This window comes from Lycium ferocissimum, chromosome 8, assembly GCF_029784015.1.
Source record: "Lycium ferocissimum isolate CSIRO_LF1 chromosome 8, AGI_CSIRO_Lferr_CH_V1, whole genome shotgun sequence".
Classification (NCBI taxonomy): Eukaryota; Viridiplantae; Streptophyta; class Magnoliopsida; order Solanales; family Solanaceae; genus Lycium; species Lycium ferocissimum.
This window is the reverse complement of record NC_081349.1, coordinates 35,001,194-35,023,837: the sequence shown is the minus strand read 5'-3', so window position 1 is coordinate 35,023,837 and position 22,644 is coordinate 35,001,194. Positions and strand designations below refer to the sequence as shown.

The 22,644-nt window shown below is 35.1% G+C and overlaps 3 protein-coding genes across 5 annotated transcripts; all 3 read left to right on the top strand.

Moving 5' to 3' along the window:
• The first annotated feature begins 79 nt into the window (after nt 1–79).
• On the top strand, nt 80–3,696 carry LOC132068225 (CASP-like protein 2B1). Its single transcript, XM_059461749.1, has 3 exons — nt 80–348; nt 1,315–1,447; nt 3,125–3,696. Exons 1-3 carry the CDS (start codon nt 122–124, stop codon nt 3,371–3,373), a joined length of 609 nt encoding a protein of 202 aa, XP_059317732.1. The 5' UTR covers nt 80–121; the 3' UTR covers nt 3,374–3,696.
• Nucleotides 3,697–5,014: 1,318 nt separating this feature from the next.
• Nucleotides 5,015–19,292, top strand: LOC132068224 (transcriptional adapter ADA2b). 3 transcript variants are annotated; one of them, XM_059461746.1, is made up of 13 exons: nt 5,016–5,332; nt 9,184–9,239; nt 11,166–11,344; nt 14,123–14,188; nt 14,329–14,454; nt 14,540–14,615; nt 16,029–16,089; nt 16,189–16,247; nt 16,329–16,400; nt 16,514–16,736; nt 16,821–17,031; nt 17,825–18,088; nt 19,046–19,292. In XM_059461746.1, exons 1-13 carry the CDS (start codon nt 5,283–5,285, stop codon nt 19,235–19,237), a joined length of 1,635 nt encoding a protein of 544 aa, XP_059317729.1. In that variant the 5' UTR covers nt 5,016–5,282; the 3' UTR covers nt 19,238–19,292. The 3 variants fall into 3 exon arrangements, with proteins under 3 accessions (XP_059317730.1, XP_059317729.1, XP_059317728.1); XM_059461745.1 differs by lacking the exon at nt 5,016–5,332 and adding an exon at nt 8,105–8,512; XM_059461747.1 differs by lacking the exon at nt 9,184–9,239 and having other exon boundaries at nt 5,015–5,332.
• A 1,858-nt stretch (nt 19,293–21,150) lies between these two features.
• Nucleotides 21,151–22,376, top strand: LOC132066871 (uncharacterized). The gene has a single exon (XM_059460069.1). It carries the CDS (start codon nt 21,399–21,401, stop codon nt 21,936–21,938), a length of 540 nt encoding a protein of 179 aa, XP_059316052.1. The 5' UTR covers nt 21,151–21,398; the 3' UTR covers nt 21,939–22,376.
• The last annotated feature ends 268 nt before the right edge of the window (nt 22,377–22,644 follow it).

Here is a 22,644-nt window from a genome sequence, read left to right as displayed (position 1 = left end):
TATAAATGGCACAATAGGTATATGCACCTTCTTTTTTTTTTTAATACCTTTTATAAGTTGCACTAAATTTCTCTTCACTAAGCTTTTGTGAGTAATTTCTAAGTGTAAAGAAAAAAAAATCATGAGTTATTTGGGTATTGGAGTAAGTCCTGGTAATGTTCCAGTACACCATGGGAGTAATAATTTAAAGGTAATTGATAAGAGAGTAAGAATAGCAGAGCTGATTTTAAGGTGCTTAATTTGTGGTTTAGCAGTTGTTGGTGCTATTCTTATAGCAACTGATAGTCAAGTTAAAGTCATATTTACAATCAAGAAAGAAGCTAAGTTCACTGACATGAAAGTTCTTGTGTAAGTGGTTATTTTTCTCTTTGTTTTGGTTGTTTTTAGCTAGTGTTTGATAGATTAAGGGTGTGTTTGGTATGATTTTTTTTTTTCATGAAAAATATTTTCTTGAAAAAATGTTTTAGTGGAAAATAAGTTGACTTTTAACCTATTTTCTTGTGTCTAGTAAGTAAACAGAAATAATATCCTAAAGCATATTTTTCAAGAAACTGGAAAATGACAGTTTTTTGCTTATTTGGTAATTAAGCAGAAAATATTTTTCAAAATAAAATATTTGTATAATTTAAGCAAATACTATGTTGGTGGAGTTGTGGGCTATGGGACTGGGGTGGGGTGTGTTGGAGGGTAAGGAGAAGATGATTAGTGTGAAATGTTACTTATAAAATGTTTTTACAAAATTTCACAAACCAAATATAGGAAGATTGAAAAAACATTTTCTTGAAAATGTTTTCTTCCATACCAAACACACCCTAAATGTTAAAGATTTGTACTTTGTTAAAGTTCTTGTGTAATTGATTTTTCTCTCTGTTTGTTTTGCTTGATTTTAGCTTGTAGTTCAAAGCTTAAGTGTGTGTTTGGTATGAAAGAAAATATTTTTCATCAGAAAATAAGTGATATTCTTACCTATTGTTGGTGTTTTGTAGGTAAATAGACAAAATATTTATATAATCTAGGCAAACACTATGGGTAGGGGTGTGGTGTGGGGGTTGTGGAGGTGGGAGCTATTAAGGGTGGGGTGGGGGTGGGATGGGTGGAATGGAAGACTTATGAAACTTGTTTTCTTTACTTTCACCAAGAAAGTAATTTTTCTCATTTTCAATGAACTTGTTTTCATAGAGAAAATATTTTTCAAAGATATCGATCAACCAAACTTAAAAACCTTGGAAAGTTCTTCCCTACCAAACACACCCAATAGGTTAAAGATCTGAACTTTGTTAAAGATTTGAACTTTTTTGTCTTTTCTTTTTGCAGATTTCTAGTGATAGCCAATGCATTAGCTGCTGCTTACTCTCTGATTCAAGTCATAAGGTGCATTTTGAGTATGATTAGAGGAAGTGTTCTTTTCAACAAACCCTTGGCTTGGGCTATTTTTTCTGGTGATCAGGTACTAGATATTTCTACTTTGTTTTTTGCTTCTGTTTGATGAAAAGGGTTTATTAGTTGGAGTTTATAATGGTTTTGTTGTTCTGCTTTCTTTTGAAAAAATTGATGTTCCAAAGGTGACTTAATTTTAGAACAAGAGATGATCTTTTAAAGCTCCACTGTTAGTGACTCTACTTTAAAACTCAATAGGTGGTTATTAAATTAGCCCTCTTATAAACAGTTGAATCCTTGCATTATCCTTGAGAAACTGAGGCAGTTGAAGTCAGGCATATCCTCTTGCACCTTTTTTAAATAACCATGGTGTCCGGGCTAGCTTGCTCGCACCTCGATTAATTCCACAAGGTACCTGCTATCTCCCACCAGCACATGCACTTGAATGCACCTTGTTTTACTCAGTTGTTAGTGTGGTTGGGTTGCTTATTGGGGGGAACTAGGGGTAAAATTTTGCCTCTTGAACATGGGGCTCATATTGAAATGTGAGACAATTAAGTAATGAAACAGTGTGTTGTTTACTGCATATGTTCCTAATACAACTGTCCTCATCAGTAGTGAAATCAGAGGGTTCTGCTCTTTATATATGTGTCAATATTGTTTTCACACATATATATAGTTCCAGGTGGGTTCTGTTGGACCTGCTAAGTCTAGTATAGATCCGCCACGGGTTGTTAATAAGGAAATCTTTGTATTACTTGTCTATACATAGCGAGTCTCCGAGGGACATTTTTGAGTAGTTTAAATAATGCAAGAACCCCCTTAGATTCTGAAAATGGGACAATTCTTCTATGTTTTATAACCGTGCTATCCTGACCACTGAATCAACCTCCTTACCAGCAAGTACATGGGGTTTTGAACTGGGAAGGCCCAAGACGGATGATTAGGCGTTTTGGATATTTTCCATTTAAAAGTTCTGTCGAAATGTGTTGGATGGCATTTAATACAATCTAATGCTGTCTTTTAAGAATAAATTCTTAGTCTATTAGTTCTTGGGCCCGATAGTTAAAGCAACTGCCATAAATTGTGACACCAAAAACTGGATGACAACATTAAATGTGCTGCGCTTTAAAATGAAGTGAAAACTCCAGAAGTTTTCAGAGACATGCCGATGTCTTTCTCAGAAATGAGACACACAACAACAATGCCTCAGTCCCAAACAAGTTGGGTTGGCTATATAAATCCTCACTGACCATGTTTGCTCAACTTCGGAATTAAGACACATTCTAATAAATGAAAAAATCATCCTATCATACCTATAGGATCCGCAAATCTTGAGTACTGTTTCGGGTCCAAAGTCAACAGTTAGGAAGTTCAATGTTTCATGTTGTTCACAGTCTTTAAAGGGCAGTCCAATAGACTTATGCTTATATGACTATCTTTTTTATTTTTTTTTACTCTTCTTTGCAATGGAATACTCAAACTATACCATTTTAACCTTGTGATTGATTTGTAATTATTGTTCAAAAGAGTCTCTTTGTAATTTTTACTAATCTCATGGTTTTAGACTGTATTTTAAGTTTCAACTTCCATAAACTGACAGTGTAAGCAAATTTTTACACTATTAAGTTACCTAAAAGATAACTATAGGCAACACTTCGTAAAAAGTTTGATCAGTAATCTGAGAAGACAAGTTACTTGCTACGGCAGATTAAAATATACTAATGTCTTTTTCCCCTGCGTGCAGTTGATGGCCTACTTGATTTTGGCGGCAGTGGCAGCAGCGCTGCAGTCGGCAGTAATTTCCAAGTTAGGTCAACCAGAGCTACAATGGATGAAGGTTTGCAATTTGTATGGCAAATTCTGTAACCAAGTTGGAGAAGGCATTGCAAGTTCTTTAATAGTTAGCCTCAGCATGATTCTCCTCTCTGGTATTTCAGCATTTAGTCTATTTCGTCTGTATGGAAACAATGGAGGAAAGAGTAATGCTAGATGATCATCTGTCCAAGCTGTAGTAGACAGAGTTCTTTCAAGTACTTGTGCTGTTTGGAGGTAGTAGCTACCCCTGGAATTAATCAAGGTGCATGTAAGTTAGCTCAGACCCACGATCATAGAAAAAAATAAATAAAGGTAATGCTAGATAATGAGTAGAGTAGTAGTAGCTTAGTCTTGACCTTGAAGATATGTAACTTGGTGGATTTTGGTGTTATGTACTATGTTGTCTTCTCTTGAACAGTTGAACTGTTGTATAATAGGAAATGATTTTGGTCTTTCTTTTGTAAAATAAACCAAGACTAATGTTGGTATGAGTTATACTTACACCTTGTTTCGTTTAAAGGTGTAACATATAAACAAAGAGTTTTAACTTATATGCACCGACTGCGTAGAGAAATTTTATACTACCTTAACGGGTCTATCATGTTTTTGCAAGTTGCCAATACATGCTCGTTGTAAAAGTTACCTGTAATTAGCTGTTAAGTGCATTGATAGTACTTGAGTTGATTATCTAAGAAGGTGTATATATTTTCAAATAAAAACTCTTCATTTTAGGAAGACGATTCCCCGCCATTCTTCGAAGTTGACTTGAAAACAAAAAATCATTGGGGCAACACATTACTTCACATTAGATTTGTGTCAAGTTCTCCATAGCTTTTTTCGATTTGTCAGTGTAAATTAGTTGAAATCATAAAGAAAATGAATGCTAACAAGAAAATTGTTCATCATCTCAAAAGTGGAGAGATGAAAAGTTTTACGAAGATTGTTTTTCTGCTGTCCAAGATCATGCATGGCAGCACCTGATTAACATAATAATGTGAAATAATAAAACGCATTTTACTAGTGTTAGTTTTAACTTTTCATTTTTTTTTTTTTTAAAAACATTGCTCCAATGACGTTTGGGGTACGACAATCAAATCATTAATATTTTGTCTCAATTTAAATATCAATTTCTTAATATTTTTATAATAAAATCTATATAAATTACATAAAAAGTTCTCCAACTTTTATATTTAACAATATTTAAACTATGAATAGAAAAAGTTGTTTGACTCTTCAAATAATAATATTTTCATGTGAATTAAACAGATGAAGTGCAAAATAAATCAGTAAAATCAAGAACTTTTTCAAACACACACACACACATATATATATATGTATTTTTTTTATTTTATAATGATGGTGTCGAAATCAGTTTAGGCAACACTTTGATTGTTTCACTGGGTGTCTTCTATTCCCACCAGCACTGCAACAACATTTATATTTAAAAGAAATATTTTTTCTTAAATAAAAAAAATGCTTTTCTAAAACAAAGCAAACCGAGAATTATTTTCTTCACAATAACTAAAACAAATATTCTCCAAAAATATCTTTTTGAAAAAGGTAATCTAAAAATACCAATTTTTTCCAAAATTATTTCAACTTTTTCCCAACCAAATACCATAAAGATTTCCTTTTTGTTTTCACTTGATGTCCGGTACATATTTTGAGCCCGACTCATCTATAAACATTATATCGGGATAAGATATTTCCGATTAAAGATAACTTTATTTTCAGAACTCGACTTCGAGATAGGCAAAATTATGTCTGATTTGGTCGTGTAATAAGAAGTATTAGTTCTACTTTGGACCCAAATAATATTCCTAGGGCTATAAATGGCAACAAAAAAAAAATTAAAAACGTTTTTCTGAAAAAGGAATTTGTCGGGTAAAGCTAATTCATTTATCCGACAAACTTTACATTCACCAAAACCCCAAAATTTTCAGTGTAAAATCCAATAATTGTATCAACAAAATACCCAAATTGGCAAATTTACTGTTAAAATCATCAAATTAATTGTGGGGTTTCAATCTTTATTACTAATAGCCAATCACATTGGCATTTTATTTTTTTATTTTTTATAGAGTTAAATGGGTCGCTCTCGTGGGAATTTTCAAGCTGATGAAGATCCAAGTCAAAGGTTAGTTTTTTTAAAAAAAAATTATTTCTATTTATTTTAGTATTTTTTAGTTTATGGGTGTTTTTTATTTTGTGTAAACTACTAATGAATGTTGAATTCTTGATTTTTTTTGTTCTAATTTTTGTGGGAATTATTAGATTTTTAGTGTATAGTTGAAAGTGTTATTAATTTTAGGTTTTAAGTACTAATGGGTGTGAAATTGTTTAGGTTTATCTTGTTTTCTGGTAAAGATTAAATTTTTATTGCTAACATTGAGTCTTTTTTAGCTTATGGGTGTTTTTTATTTGGTGTAAACTACTAATGACTGTTGAATTCTTGATTTTTCTTCTTCTAGTTTTTGTTGTAATTATTAGATTTTTAGTTAATAGTTGAAAATGTTGTTAATTGTAGGTTTAAAGTACTAATGGGTGTGAAATTGTTGGGTTTATTGTTTTTTCGGGTAAAGATTGAATTTTTATTGCTAATGTTGAGTTGTCAATTGTAGGTTTCAAACAAGTAATGGGTGTTTATTTCTTGGGTTTAACTTGTTTTGGTGGTAAAGACTTGATTTTTATTGGTAATGATTAGTCAATTGTTGAGAATTAGCTTTAGTATATGATTTTATTGCGCGAGGGTGAGCATTGGCGCAATGGAAGAGTTGTGATATTAGATTTTTATTGCTAAATTGATCAGTTAATACTGAAAGTGTCATTAATTGTAGGTTATAAGTACTGAAAGTGTCATTACTTTCGTTAATTCGTATCTGACCCCTTTTTTGTCATGCTTTTTCTTGAGCCGAGGGTCTTTTAGAAACAGCCTCCCGACCTCCCAAGGTAGGGGTAAGGTCTGCGTACACTCTACCCTCCCCAGACCAAACTGGTGGGATTACACTGGGTATGTTGTTGTTGTTTAAGAACTAATGCGTGTGAAATTGTTGGGCTTATCGTGTTTTCTGGTAAAGATTGAATTTTTATTGCTAATGTTGAGTTGTCAATTGTCGCGAGTATCTTTTAGTTATAGGTTTCAAACAAGTAACGGGTGTTATTTTGGTGGGTTTAACTTGTTTTGGTGGTAAAACTTGATTTTTATTGGTAATGATTAGTCAGTTGTTGAGAATTAGCTTTAGTATGTGCTTTTAGTGTGCGAGGGCGAGCATTGGCGCAATGGTTGAGTTGCGACACTAGATTTTTATTGCTAAATTGATTAGTCAATAGTCGAAAGTGTCATTAATTGTAGGTTTTAAGTACTAATGGGTGTGAAATTGTTAGGTTTTTATCTTTTTTTCCGGTAAAGATTAAATTTTTATTGATAACATAGAGTAGTCAATTGTCGCGAGTATCTTTTAGTTATAGGTTTCAAACTAGCAGTGGATATTAATTTCTTGGGTTTAACTTGTTTTCGTGGTAAGGACTAGGTTTTAGAGGTAATGATTAGTCAGTTTTTGAGATAGCGCTAGTATGTGCTTTTATTGTGCGAGGGCGAGCATTACCGCAATGGTAGATTTGTTATATTAATTTGTTGGGTTTATCTTCTTTTTGTGGTAAAGACAAGATTTTATTCGTAATGAATAGTGAATTGTTGAGAATTAGCTCTAATATGTGCTTTTATTGGGCGAGGGCGAGCAATAGCTCGATGGTAGAGTTGTGATATTAATTTCTTGCGTTTATCATCTTTTTGTGGTAAAGACTAGCTTTGTATTGATAATTGTAAAGAAAGGGATCTTGGGCCTAACTCAACCTCAAAAGTTAGCTCATGAGGGGAGGATTGCCCAAGTCCATAAAAGGATACCACCCATCCCTTAAACCACCGATGTGGTACTTTTCAACACCCCACCTCACGCCCAAGGCTGGACATCTGGTGCGTGGGCAACTTAATATGGGGCCCAACATCGGGAATCAATAATTGGGATGTGCCCTGCTGTGATACCATGTAAAATGGATCTTGGGCCTAACTCAACCCCAAAAACTAGCTCATGACGGGAGGATTGTCCAAGTCCATATAAGGAGACCACCCATCCCTTAAACCACCGATTTGGTACTTTTCAACAGTAATGATTAGTCAATTGTTGAGAATTAGCTCTAGTATGTGATTTTATTGTGCCAGAGCGAGCATTGGCACAATGGTAGAGTTGCGATATAAGTTTCTTGGGTTTTTCTTCTTTTTGTTGTAAAGACTAGATTTTATTGGTTATGAATAGTGAAATGTTGAAAATTAGCTCTAGTATGTGCGTTTATTGTGCGAGAGTGTGCATTCCTTTTTATTTTTGAGTGAGCAAATTGAAATTTGGCATTATTAATAGGGAAAAGGTCCAAATGTACCCTGAACTATACGATTTAGAGCAAATATACCTTCCATTAAAAAAGTGGCTCATATATACTCGTGGCGTTACACAAATGGCTGAAATATACCCTTTTTCGGCTGACGAAAGTGAAAAAATCGGTTTTAAATTTTTTAATTGTATTTCTTATTGAAATAAAAGCCACATAGGGGTATATTTGATCCTTCTCACAAAGTCTGTGGGTATATTTTTTCTGGAAACTGGTAATGTTTGAGTCTAGGGGTATATTTGATCCTTCTCGCAAAGTAAAGGGGTATATTTGATCCGTCTTGCATAGTTCAGGGGTATAGTTAATCCCTCTCACACATGAACTTTTTTGCCTTCTTTAATTCAACGGCTTTACTTTCGAAAATAATTTATGTTTAACCTCTATTATACTATTTGAACAAAAATATCCATGTTAGCAAATTTAGGACTCAACTACTAAAATCTCATGTCACTTGCCTTTTGGATGTGGTGGACACCACGTACCATCCCGCCTTACCACCCTAATAATAGCTACAATTTGAAATTTGTTCATTAATTTTTTAAATTTTTTACCTTTTTCTCTTTTTGCTATTCACACTTCGTTCTTTTTATTTCTCATATTTTCACACTAAAGAATGGAAGCTAAAAAGGAAATAAAAACAAAGAAACCTAGATAATGATAAGCTAATAGATTCACGGGGGAGAGATTTTCTATTCCTTTGTCACCAAGAAGACCTTCAATCGCATTACATTCCTTCATGGGTTTTAAATTTGTCCTTCCATTGATTAGCATATGAGCTTGTGTCATTGAAGAAAAAACAAGAAAGGAATTTTTTTACACTGATGTGCATTGACGATGGACATAAGCTTTGTTCGATAATGGTGAAACCCAAGAGGTTGGTTTAAATTATACAGGCCCTCTCAATATCACAAGATTCTTTGTTATTCCCAAAAATCCTTTGTGACCAAATTGCAACTTATTTTTTGTATCAGCGTAGATTTTTTTTCCAGGCATCTATGGTAGATTCAACAAGAAGACGAGTGAAAAAATAAATTTGATTCTCGAGGCAATAAACCCAAATTAGCCGTTGAATTAAAGAAGGAAAAATAATTCATGTGTGAGAAGGATTATATATACCCTGAACTTCGTGAGAAGGATCAAATATACCCCGAAACTTTGCGAGAAGGATTAAATATACCCTTATGTGGCTCTTATTTTAATAAAAAGTAAAATTTAAAATCGATTTTTTCACTTCCGTCAGCCAAAAAGGGTATATCTGAGCCATTTGTGTAACGGCAGGGGTATAAATGAGCCACTTTTTTAACTGAGGGTATATTTTCTCTGAATCGTATAGTTCAGGGTTATATTTGGACATTTTCCTTTTTTAATATATAAGCACCATTTTCTGTTGTCCAAAGAACAGGAAGTACTAATGATAATGGTATATGAGTTTTGTTTCTTTAATAGATGGCATTAGAGGAAGTTGGATACTGTCTTTTTTCTTTTCTTTTTATTTTCTCAGTTGATTCGTGCCTGTAGTTTCATTGCCCATTTTCCTTAATGTAGATCAAGAAGGAAAAAGAATGCCTCAAGTGGAGACAATTTAGAATCTGTGACTACTGGTAAGTTTCGTTTAACTATTTTTTAACTGTTAAGTTCAGTTCAATTCTGATTCTTGTGGATGACAGTTCATTATTGGTAAAGTTCAGTTGGATTCTGATTCTTGTGGATTGCTTATTAGAGTTGATTATCTTCTTTTCTGTCCTTTCAATCGTTTTAGGTTTTTGAATTTTGTGATCTGGCAAGGGTTTTGTTTCCATAAACTTAGTCAGTTTTTAGTCCTTGTGCCGAGGGTCTACTGTCAATAACCTCCCAAGGTAGGGGTAAGGTCTGCGTACATTCTACCCTCCCCAGACCCCACATTGTGCGATTTCATTGGGTATGTTGTTGTTGTTGTTGTAAACTTAAGTCAGTTTTACTGGTAGATGAACTCAACAGTGACTAGTGTGTAAACAGGATCCTGACATCCTTTTAGAGACCCAGCTTTGTCGGTGAACAATATCTATAGAAACAATATGTTAGAGTTGTTTCTTGCAAACATGAAATTCTTTTAGAGTTCCGAGTTTGTCGGTATAAACATATGGCAACAACTTCTAAGTTATGAAAGAAAGCATGGCAAGAGTTATCTCAGGTTCCAAACATAATTTGAGAATATATGAATTATGATAGAACTGTCTTGGAGCTTGTCTATTTAATCTGACTCCTTAATAAAGTATCTGTATGCTTATTTTGTCAGAGGAGTATTTTGGTACTTTTGCTGTTACTGTAGTTGCCATAAATTACTTTGGAGGTAGACTTTTTGGGTAGGAAAACGCTTGGTCCAAAAATATTTTTTTGTGTTTAGAAAATCATTTATCGGTTAACGTGGAGTCTGGATAGATTTTAGTAATTTGAAGTTGTTCAGAATCAGCATTGCCCAGTGTTAGAAAAGAGAGCATGTGGAAAAGCACCCTCCTCCTTCGACCTTGAGGTTGGGGGGTTCAAGTCATCAAGGGAGCAAAAGGTGGGGAAGGGGGGGGGGGGGGGGGGGAGGTAAGTGTATGTTCGTGTCAAAAACAACAAAAATAAAATTAGGGATTTTTTTGGAGCAGGATTAGGTCTCGATGTCATTATAATGCTCTCAGGCATAGAGCTTAGCCATTTGAGATTTTTAAAGGGTTGGTTAGTTGATTTTTAAAGGGTTCAAAACCGCTGGGTGCAAACAATTTACGAGGGCCATCGGACCCGTGGTGCACTTGCGAAACTCCTTGAAAGGGATTAGTCGGGGCTCAAAGAGACTACACCCGGTGCTTAATAAAAAAAAAAAAAAGGGTTAGTTAGTTGAACGGAACGAAAGGAAACAATAAGTAAATGGCATGTCGTCTTCTTCAAAAAAGTAAAATGGCATATCTTGACCTAAGTTATACTCCCTCTTTTCCAACTTATGTGAAGGTGTTTGACTGTGCACGAAGTTTAAGAAATAAAGGAAGAATTTTGAAACTTGTGGTCTACAATAAGCTATAGATATTTGTGTTGCTATAAATCATCTCATTAAGGGTAAAATATGTATTTTAAAGTCAAATTGTTACTAAATATAGAAAGGTCATATTTTTTGGGACTGACTAAAAAGGAAGGAATGTCACATAAATTGATACGGAGGGAGTACTATATTACTATCTTTATTTCCCTTCTTTCCTTTTTCTTCAGATATTTCCCTAGTAATTTTGACCTTTTGTATCGTGTGATGTAATTCTTACCTTGTGGTCTTATGCTTGAGGGACTAATAGTATTTCTTCTTCTTCTTCTTCTTCTTCTTCTTCTTAGTGCTTTCATAAGACTTCTGTTAACCCAATAATTTCTTATACTTTTCAAAAAACCCAAACTGTGTGCAATTTCAGTCCTAAAAGCTGCTTCAAAGTTGTTGGACATCATTTGCATGAGTTACTTTTAGAGTCTTTCAAAGTCGCAACTGCTCCTCGTATGTTGACATAATGCTCTTGATAACTCAGGTCAAGGAACAGCTGATGGCAAAAGGGCGTTGTATCACTGCAATTATTGCAACAAAGATATTAGCGGGAGAACTCGTATAAAATGTGCTGTATGCTCTGATTTTGACTTATGTATAGAGTGCTTCTCTGTTGGTGCTGAGGTGCATCCTCACAAAAGCCATCACCACTATAGGGTCATGGTTAGTTCTTTCTTATTTATTTATCTGATTGACAAGTATGGTACTATGTTAGTTCTTCCTTCTGTAAATTATGAATCACTTTACCTTTTGCGGTATGAAGATCAATCTTTGTGTCATGCATTTAACTGATTGCTCACTTGAAGCTGTGACTTTCTATTTGTTATGGGGATAATTACATTTTTAGACTGCGCAAAATAATATTAGCCAGCAAAGGTATAAGTTTTGTATACTAAGTATAAATATGCTTATAATATACATATTGTATACATAACATATACATAATCGCACCCAAGGGTGTGGGATCGTGGTCAGTGAAGTGGGTTGAGAACCATGAGGTCTCTGGTTCAAATCTCAGCGGAGACAAAAATACTAGGTGATTTCTTCCATTCCCACGGTTATAAAAAATAAATATATACATAATCAGTGTATATGTTGAGGGCTATGGGGGCTTGGGAGAGTAAAGGGGACGCGAGCAGTATGTGGGATAGGACGGCGAGGCTGCGTTAGGGGAAGCGGTAGAGATGTTCGAGAGATGTTACGGGAGTCTCGAGAGGTCGCGTGGTGGGTGACGAGGGGCTGGTGGTGGAATGGAGAAGTCCGGGGGAAGGTGGAAGCAAAAGAAGGTGGCGTGCGAAGTTGGTAGATAGCGAGGATGATGAGGAGAAGCGCGAAGAGAGGAAAGGTATAAGATTGCGAGAAAGGAAGCGAAGTTGGCGGTTTCGGCCGCAGGGCGGCTAACGTCTATATGCATAATTAGAGGACAAAGGCGGGGACAAGTTGTTCGGGGCTAGCTAAGGCGAGGGTGATCAAGTAAATAAAAGTATTGGTGGAGGAAACTCGTTATATACATAATCCACATCTTTTGAACGATGAAGGTGATAGAGACATTTTGTTGGGAGATTTGGAGTACTCTGAGTGGCGTCGCGATTTTAGGTATTGTAGGAGTATCAAGGTGGAGGAGGTTAAGGGTGTTGTTCGTAGGATGCGCAGGGGAAGAGCTACCGGGCCTGACGAGATCCGCGGGCGGGGCGAAGTGGTTGATATTGTTTAATGTTATTTTTAAGACGGCGAAGATTCTGTAAATGGAGGTGGAGTATGATGGTTTCTTTGTATAAGAACAAGAGTGATATTCAAAGTACAACTATAGAGGGATCGAAATAAGCCACTTTGAAAGTGTGGGGAAGGGTGGTGGAGATGAGGGTGAGAAAAGGCGTGTCCGTTTCGGAGAAATTCATGCGGGGCGCTCGACTATAGTAATCCATCTTGTGTGGAGCTAAAAAAAGAGGAAGAAGGACTTGCACATGGTTTTCATCGACCTAGAAAAGGCTTACGACAACGTGCCCGAGAGGTTTTATGCGGATGCTTGGAGGCCGGTGTGCACATGCGTACATTAGGGCGATCTAGGACATGTATGAGGGCAGACCGGGGTAAGGACGGTGAGAGGAGACTCGGAGCAGATGGGGTTGCTCGACTGGCCTTAGTGATGGATTGTTTGACGCGGCAAATTCAGGTGAGGTGCCATGGTGTATGTTATTTGTGGATGACATAGTCTTGATTGACTAGACTTCGTAGCGGAGTGAACGCTTTTTGGAGGTTTGGAGACAAACTGCGGGTCTAAAGGGTTCAAGTTGAGTAAGACCAGCTGGAAGTGAGGCTTGGTACCCGTGCCATCCCAAAGGAAGTTTCAAATATCTTGGGTCTATTATATAAGAAAATGGGGATATTGACGATGATGTCTCACATCGTATTGGTGCGGGTGGATGAAATGGAGGCTTGCTTTTCGGAAGGTGGAGCTTCGGGAGTGCTTGTGTGATAGATATACTTAAAGACGGTTATGTCTACAAAAGTGGTTGTGAGGAGACCGACTTTGTTGTACGGGAGCGAGAATGCTTGCGATCAAGAGCTCTCACGTCCAAAAGATGAAAGTTGCGGAAATGAGAATGTGTGTGGCACACCGAGGCAAGATAGGATTAGGAATGAAGATATTCGGGATAAGGTTGGAGTAGCGTCGGTGGAGGACAAGATGAGGGAAGCGAGAGAGATGGTTTGGGCATGTGAGGAGGAGAGGCACGATGCCCAGATGCGGAGGAGTGTGAGAGGTTAGCTATGGATGGTTTCGTTTAGGCGAAAAGTTTGGGGAGAGGTGCGAGAGGACATGGCGGCAGTGAGAATGACCTTAGATAGGAGGTTATGGTGGACTCGGATTGGGGTAGAAGGCTAGTAGGTAGTCAATCGATAATCTATTGCCCTTTGATTCTTGCTACTATATGTTGTTTCTTGTGCTTTGATTATCTTATCTATCCAGGACTATCTTGACTAATTCGCTTTCTTTAGTTTCATTTGCATTTTGCTTTGAACTGCTTATGCTTATCTAACCTTCTCTTTGTGTTTTCTCTTGAGCCGAGGGTCTTTCGAAAAATCTTCCGAGAAGGGGTAAGGTGCTTTACCCTCCCCAGACCCCACATTGTGGGATTTCACTGGGTATGTTGTTGTTGCCTGTAATTAATTTCGGTTGACGGGCCAAAAATGAAAAAAGCCCTTTGTTTTATCAGTAGTAATCCATATCAGAAACTTTACTAGAAAAAAAAAAAAAAAAAGGAAAAAAAAAGTGCACTATTCAGCTTGGACTCGACGTTTTTGTAAACATATAGTTTTTAGAAGCTTACTTCGTGTTTTTCAATGCTTCCGTGCACCCGTTTTGGAGCTACCTTCATTTTTGAGGACTAGGCAGTAGAACTGGTGCATTGTTCTAATGACCTTCTTAATGTCTTTGGACAGGACATCTTAGCTTTCCCGCTTATCTGCCCGGACTGGAATGCTGACGAAGAGATGTTGCTTCTGGAGGTTTATTTTAACGACCCTCTTTTGTGAACACCTCTCGTCCTATTTATTACTAAATTTGACTTTGGAACTTTTCATATTAGGTAATCATAACGTCAATACCCCTTTTTCTTGTCTTGGTTCCTTGAATTTGCTATGCATAGGGAATTGAAATGTATGGCATGGGTAATTGGGCAGAAGTAGGTGAGCATGTCGGAACAAAGTCCAAAGAAGTCTGCGTCGATCATTTTAAGGACGCATACTTAGACTCACCTTACTTTCCTCTACCGGTAAGAAAATCTATCACAAATATTTTGCAAGTTTAATTCTTCTGACTCACCATTTCACCTGCATTTTTTCATTTTCTTTTTCCAGGATATGACTCATGTCATGGGGAAAAACAGAAAGGAACTCCTTGCCATGGCTAAAGAGAATTTCACAGATAAGAAAGGTTGGGAATGTAATTCTCAATTCTACTTGCTTGCCTTGGTTGTTCATCTATCTGTACTACAAGTAGAAGTGTTTTGTGTATCTTCTTTTTGTACTAACAAAGGTATCTCTCAACTAAAAGCTAATAAATATGAAAAAAAATAAACTTTGGGAGTCTCTTTATGAATATATCAAATATATGGTGTATCTCAAAGTGTCACTTTTTACTTTTTATACTGTTTAAATATGCCCTTCCACTAAAAGCTAAGTTCTCTAACAAATAGGAGATGGAAGAAAACTTTTAGAATCTCTCTATGGATGTGTTTAATCTGTATTTGCATTTATCAAGATAAATGATCTTGTTTTTCATGTTTGAGAAAGTATAGAATAAACTAAAGGCAAACTACATAATTACTATAGGAAAAAAATCTTCAGGATCTTTATTTGTGCGTATCAAACGTAAATAGCTAAAATTTTGATTTCCATATTTAAAATTGAAGAATAGGGAAAGGGGTAACTCTTGAAAATATCTATGTGCATTTATGATTTATCCTATGTACAAGTGGAAAATAAAAAATGAAAATGCTAAGTAAATAGTTCTAATTTTTTTTTTTCTTGAAGTATTATTAACCAAATTTGACAACCAATACTACTAGCATACCAAATGTTTGTGAATTTAGTAGTTGTGCCGGTAGTCGGTACAAATAAATTTACAGTAAATGTTGTTAGATCATGATGAAATATGGTCGAGACTAGAGATAGTCAACTAGTGAGATAAGAATTGAGAGAGGGAAGTATGTCTTTTCCCACAAGACGTGTAACTATAGTTTGTTCTTTTTTTGACATGGAATTGATATTATGGTCAAATATGGAATTTAAATTGATGCTTAATTACTTAATCGCTGTAAATGTAAGATACCCCAAAACTCAACACTCCATTCACTAATTAACTAATTCTACATATATTTTTAAGTAGCAACAACGTCAACAAGAGTTTACAATTTTTTTAATTGGTTGTTTTGGTCTTTACTTTCGTTATTCCATGAAAGACAAACGAAAATTCCCGTAGATATACTGTGATAGAAAAATCTTGTAATCCGCTGCACCTTCTGGATTTTGCATATGAGTTCAAGTATGGATTTTGTAATCTACTGTGTCTTCTGGATGAATCATTTATCAGAAAATTTGTGATAAAAAGATCTAGTCTAAATTACAAAAAGATAATGTCCAAGGATGTGAAATAAAATGAAACAGCTTTGACAACAAGTGTTAAAGAAGATTACAGAGAAACCAAAATAATCGAGAAGATGTTTAAATTCACCGTTTTTATGAAATCAAATTTTACTACTATTGTACAAACGACAGTGGGAATGCTCTCTTGATTGGAATGAATTTCACAACATTTTGTTACCTTGGATGTTTGTGGAAATTGCAGGACTCTCCTCAATAGGTGAAGTTGTTCCTAAAGATGAATCATTCTCTCCATCTCGAGTCAAGTATGAATATCAAATACTATATCCTTTGTGCACGGTTTATTGCCATTTTTCTGTTTTAATTATCTAGTACTCACTTTCTTCTTCCATGCTTGCCATTAGAGTTGAAGACTCACATAGAAATGGTCCCTCGGGCCGTTTAACTTCTGTGTCCAATGCGGGTAAGATCGGGTTTTTGTCCTATCTGAATGCCGTGTTTACCTTTTGGATTCTTTGAGCCATTAGCAACATGGATGCTGCAGGAATCACAGGCATAAAAAAGCCATCCAGCAAGTCGCAAATCAAAGACCAAAATGAACTTGTAAAATTGGAAGGTATGGCTGGCAACTTATGATTAATCACGAAAAAAACTGGTGAAATTGCGATATTAAGTAATGTTACCAGTCTCAAAAAAAAATTGCGATATTAAGTAATTCATTGTTGGCAGATAATTCTTCAGGCAGAAATTTCGGAGGCAAGAAACCTAAATCTTTGAAGGATGATGGATCCTCATTGATGAAGTTAAGTGGATATAACCTCAAAAGGCAAGAGTTTGATCCTGAATATGATAATGACGCGGAGCAACTATTGGCTGATATGGAATTCAAGGAAACTGAAACCGAAGAGGAGCGCGAACTTAAGTTGCGTGTTCTGCGTATCTATTCCAAGAGGTACTCTACATTCCTCCGTCACATTTTTCATGATTTCTATATTTATCGTATGTTTCGAAGTTGATTTTGAACGAATAATGGCAGGCTTGATGAAAGAAAGCGCCGCAAGGATTTTATTCTAGAGAGGAATTTACTCCAGCCAAGTGAATTTGAGAAGAATTTGTCTCCAGAAGAGAAAGATATATGCCGACGTTATGATGCCTTTATGCGCTTCCTCTCCAAGGAAGAGCATGAAGAATTACTAAAGACTCTGGTCACAGAACATAGATATCTGAAAAGAATACAAGAACTGAAGGTGGGAAACTCCGCTCTGCTGTTTATTATTTTACCTTTTCTTATGAAACTAGGCATGTATATAGCTTCTTCTCTCCACTGTTCTTCCTTTTCCATATTTGCTCATTAATCTTACATAGAAGCTAAGGTAAATTTATAAAATTAGAACCATATGTCATCTGACTAATCTGTGACTGCATTAGCAAAACATACTACAGAATCACTTTCCGTGTGTGGCCGAGTGATCAATGAAGTGGGCTGAGAACCATGAGGTCACCCAACAACAACAACAATACGCAGTGTAATCCCACAAGTGGGGTCTGGGGAGGGTGATGTGTATGCAGCCTTACCCCAACCTTGTAAAGGTATAGAGGTTGTTTCCGATAGATCCTCGGCTAAGTATAAATGAGGTCACCCAGCGGAGACAAATTATACTCTGTTACGATTTGTTTGTCTTACTTTACTTTTTAGTCTATTTAAAAAAGAATGTCACTTTCTATATTTAGTAATTCTTTACCCCCAACATCGTACATTGCATATTTAATACCACAAGATTCAAAGGTCTTCTTTAATTTCTTAAACTCCGTGCCATGTCAAACTAAGACAAACAAATTGAAAATGAAGGGAGTAGGTGATTTCTTCCCATCTATCCAAGACTTGGTGGATAGAGTTATCCAGTTCCTATGCTGGTGGGAGGTAGTAGGTACCCCATGGAATTAGTGGAGGTGCGCAAGCTCGCCCAGACACCACGATTATAAAAGAAAAAATGGATCATTTTATGTCTTGTTACTCTTTGTAATATTGAAGTTATGCAGGAAGCGAAAGCTGCTGGTTGTCGTTCATCAGCTGAAGCTGAGAGATACTTAGAAAGGAAAAGGAAGAGGGAGGTTGAAGATGGTGTTCCCAGAAAAGAAAGTTCTCAGATTGGTCCAACGAGCCAGGAAAGCCTGAACATGCCTGCTTCCTCTGACTCACTTGGAACACATTCAAATAGAAAACCTTGTAGCCAGGCGAATTTGAGTTCCATCACTTACTCGGGGGTAGCATCTTTTTCCACAGGAGAACTGTTATCTGAACCTGTAAGTTTTCAGATTAATGTTTCTAAAAGGAATTCTTCAGTAACTATAACTTGTTTTTTTTCCTTTTGACTTATGATATTGATGATGGCATGTGTTGAACTTAACTGAAGCAGTGAGAATTCATATAGCCGACCCCAACTTGTTTGGAACTGAAGCATAGTAGTTGTTGTATGTGTCCCTAGGACTCATAAGACGGAACAGTTCAATTTAAATGCGTTGGAACCTACAAGTGTCATCTGATACCGCTTCACCATGCACAATTACTAGTTATATACACAATTAATCTCTCTATATGTGTGTGCGTGTGCGTGTGCGTGTATAAAGTTGGTCGGCACTGCTTCAAAATTATTATAAAGGACACATTAATTTCGGACAGAAATAAAGTCTTACAACCTCATAGCTCCAACACACAAACTGATCGACACCGCAAAATTATATAAAGTAATATTAATCTTAAAGTCTTACAATCCCATAGCCCCACACACAAACCCACATACAAGTCGAGTTGTGATGATAAACTGATACGACTTGGTAACCACTTTGTTCTTTTTCCTAGTTTTACACAGGATGCATGAATGCAAGGAATAACAGACTTACATCACAATGTATTTTTCTTCGTTATTTCGATTTTGGTTTTCAAAACTTCTGTTTTTGGGTTAGAGCCATACACTTCACTTATATCAAGTCAAGTTGTGATAATAGACCTATATGACTTACTTCTTGTTTCTCATACCCTTGACATGTTCATTATCAAAAAAGCCCTACACGACTTGGTGACCAATTTGTTCTTTTTCCTCGTATTACACACCAGATGCACAAATCTGAGGAATAACAGACTTACATCATGATGTCTTTTTCTTCGTTATTTGGATTTTGATTTTCGAAGCTTTCGTTGTTAGGTTAGTCATACACATCACATGTTTCTAGCGATTCACGTGTGATTTTTTCTGTTTGCAGGAGAAACAGCTATGCCGAGAAATCAGGTTATCGCCACAACATTATCTTAGGATGCAAGAGGTTCTTACAATACAAATTTACAGTGGCAATATCACTAGAAAATCTGATGCTTATCCCTTGTTCGCAATAGAAGCTACTAAAGTAGATAGAGTTTATGATATGCTTTTGAAGAAAGGAGTTGCACCATTGTGAAAAATTGTCAAGACATTATCCTTTTAGGTTTAAATGACATTTCCTAGTTTTCTCTCCCATTCTCTGGCAATTTTCTGGTATGATGGAAAGGCTTTAATTTAATCCATGAAAGGAAAAGAGAGAATAAAGAAAGGGAAAAGAAAAAATCACAAAAGGTAACATTGAACGTGAATAGTTCGGCTCTCTTATGATGTTGAATCTCTCTGAAACCTTGTTTTCAAACTTTTTGTTTGTCTGTCATCTATAACAACATTTGACATTTAGTTTTATTTGACTTTTACAGGAAAAAATTGCCCAAAAAAATCGTTTTTGTTTCTTCAAAAAGTCTCCAACTTCATCTTTTAACTTCTCATGTTTCAAGCTCGTTGGAGTTTTTGACGTTCCAGATACCATGTTGGGACTTCTAGCTTGTTTGGCCAAGCTTCTAAAATCAGTATAGTTTGAAAAGTGTTTTTTTTTCTAAGTACTTTTAAAAAAAATGTCTTTTTGACAAAAAGCGATCATGTTTGGCCAATTAATTTAAAAAACACTTTTGAATTTTTTTTTTTTTTTTAAATAAGCACTTATTTAAAATAAAAATAAAAAATACTTTTGTGGAAAAGTATGCTTGGTCAAACATGCTATTACAATATCAATAATTTCATTATAAAATATCATGTAAATAAATATTTGGGTAAGACTATTATAGAGAGATAATTATATAAAAGATTTGTTGCCGTTACATTTTTTTGCTTGCCCTTCCAACTTTAAATTTTGCCCTCAAATTTGTGATCTTTTAAATTTTGCCCTTCATATCAAATTTTGCCTTTCTTTTTAAAAGATGAGCGAATACATGAAGTCAAGCTCATAAAATAAAAAAATAATTTCGCAAGCGCAGAGTTTTTGACGTTCCAGATCCCAAGATACTAAATGTTGGGACTTAAGTAAATGTTACTTTTTAGTTAAACATAACTAAAAGTCCGTATACAAAATTTAAACTTTGCCTTATAAGGCAAAGTAGTTTACTCATTTTTTGGACAAAAAAAAAGCTCTTTTTATAAAGATGCTTTAAGGATTAATTGTTTGGTCATGGACTAATTTAAAAGAGTGTACATATTTGAAGGCATCAGGAAGATATTATTTTAAACATCACCGATTCAATATTTACATAGGTTTGTTCGGATGTTTGTAACTCGTTCTAACACAACAAGTGGTTAAAAAAAAAAAAATACATATATATGCTTCAAGACTTTTTCATAAGGCATAAGTATGCCCAAAAAAATAAAGCATAAAAGGAATTATCAAAGTTATGCCGAACCCTAAGATACTTATGCCAAGTCATTTAAGGCATAAGTATGCGGTCCGGCATTATAATTCAATATCAATAATTTCATTATAAAATAACATGTATAGAGACCGTTAGAGAGAGATAATTATATAAAAGATTTAAACTTGCCTTGCGAATTTTTTTTAAAATTTTGAGGGTTCGAACCCGAAACCTATGGGTGTTAGTTTTAAAGATAAAAGTAAAATTTATAAAAGAAGGGCAATTCTGCATATAGATAACTGATTATTATAGAAGTCAAAGACAACATAAAAAGTTGATTTTAAAGAAAATTTGTCTGTTATAATAAAATGTTGTTAGAAACTATAAAGGGCTGGTATTATAGTGAGCCTCAATTTGTTGTATATAAAGTGCAATGAACTGAAGGTAGGTTTAGTTGAGAATCAAGCTTTTTCTTTTAACTCTTTTTGGTTCTTATATACAGCAGAAACACTAGAAACTTCAGGGCAAATCGTTTGACTTCCTATATGCACCACTTCCCAATTTTTATTTATAGAATTCTCTAGTCTTATTGAAACTTTATTTGTTCAAGAAGCATTGAGTATTTATAGTGATTATATTGTGTACAGTTGTAAAAATAATTATCTTTTAGATAGGTGATATAAGCGTTGAGTATTTATAGTGATTATTTTACCGTAGATTTTATTGGACCGTTATATAGTGTAAAAATCCTTATATATAAAGACCATGGTATACAATATAAATGCATAGACCAGCCAAGCTCCAAAACACAAAACATAATTCATCAATCAGTTCTCCTATATCCCCTTTGAGATTTTTAGTTACTTCTTTTCACTTGGGACATCAAGAGTGCATAGGAAAAAACAAAGGACACAAATGGATGACTGTGGAAACCAGATGATTGAAACTACTAAAAGACCAAATATACACTTTGAATTGATAAGAAAAACTCTGCAATTTCTAGTTCCAATTTCTCTCATATCCTTCCTTCTCTCTTACACCTATAATTTCTCCTTCTTTTTCACCTATAATTTTAACTTGTCAACTCTTGTTTTCCCACTCTTTGCACACGTCTTTGATAGGAAATACATATTCTTACTATGTAATAGTATCCTTGCATTTCTTGCTAAGAACTTGAGTTGTAGTTCTTCTTCTCCTGATGAACAAGAAGATGTATTAATAATGAAAGGTGAATATGATGAAGATAACAAGAAAGAAGTGGCTATGAAGGGAGAAGTAGAAGAGAATGAAGAAAAAGAAGTTGAAGAAAAACAAGAAACAGACACAACAGCAGAAGAAGGAGCAGAAGGAAATGAAGATAACATGAGCATAGAACAACTCAATAGGAAGATTGAAGAATTCATAAGGAAGATGAAAGAAGAAATTAGGACTGGAGCTATACATCCAAGGGTGTAGCCTATAATATTGAAAGAGTTTTAAGTTTATACAAACCGTTATGGAGTTTTTACACCAACAGGTCAATTTTTACATGTTGTTAGTAGATAATTAGTTTTGTTTATACAATTATAAATCACATAATTAAGGAGGTTTACCTATCAATATTCTCTGGGTGATCTGATAGTGTATTTTTTTTTTTTTACGCTAATAATGTGTATAATTTAATCTCTATTGAAGATCAAAGTCAAATCTCAATAGAGATAAAAATCATAGCCGTTTCTTCTCATCCATCTAACTCATGGAAGATCAGAGTTCAAATCTCCATAGATACAAAATAACAATGGTTTCATCTCATCTGTCAAAGCCCGTGAATAAAGTTTTCTGATATTCATGCTATCAGGAGATATATAAGTATTCAATGAAATATTTTAGATCGCAAATTAGTTCGAATATCACCTTTCTAATATAACAAAAATAAGATTAAAGCTCAAGAACAACTTATAACACTTTAGTCCCTCCATTCTCTTCCACCTTAAATTCTTACCCTCCTTAATGGAGTATTTCAAAAGCTTGAGTCTTCCTTTCTATTTCCCTTTTCTTCTTTGTTTTACTGCATAACTTCTCTTTTCTCACTTGTAAGTTCATATTATTATGAGGTTGATTTTCAAGATGTCATGTAACTTGGACCTTGTCTAAATGATACTCCCTCAGTCTCAATGTGATA

Bases quoted from the DNA above. Each gene is read 5' to 3' on its own strand.
- LOC132068225 (XM_059461749.1), top strand. From the start codon at position 122: ATGAGTTATTTGGGTATTGGAGTAAGTCCTGGTAATGTTCCAGTACAC. The intron at 349-1,314 runs GTAAGTGGTTAT...TTCTTTTTGCAG, and splicing joins ACTGACATGAAAGTTCTTGT to ATTTCTAGTGATAGCCAATG. The intron at 1,448-3,124 runs GTACTAGATATT...CCCTGCGTGCAG, and splicing joins CTATTTTTTCTGGTGATCAG to TTGATGGCCTACTTGATTTT.
- LOC132066871 (XM_059460069.1), top strand. From the start codon at position 21,399: ATGGATGACTGTGGAAACCAGATGATTGAAACTACTAAAAGACCAAAT.
- LOC132068224 (XM_059461745.1), top strand. From the start codon at position 8,460: ATGTGCATTGACGATGGACATAAGCTTTGTTCGATAATGGTGAAACCC. The intron at 9,240-11,165 runs GTAAGTTTCGTT...TTGATAACTCAG, and splicing joins TTTAGAATCTGTGACTACTG to GTCAAGGAACAGCTGATGGC. The intron at 11,345-14,122 runs GTTAGTTCTTTC...GTCTTTGGACAG, and splicing joins ATCACCACTATAGGGTCATG to GACATCTTAGCTTTCCCGCT.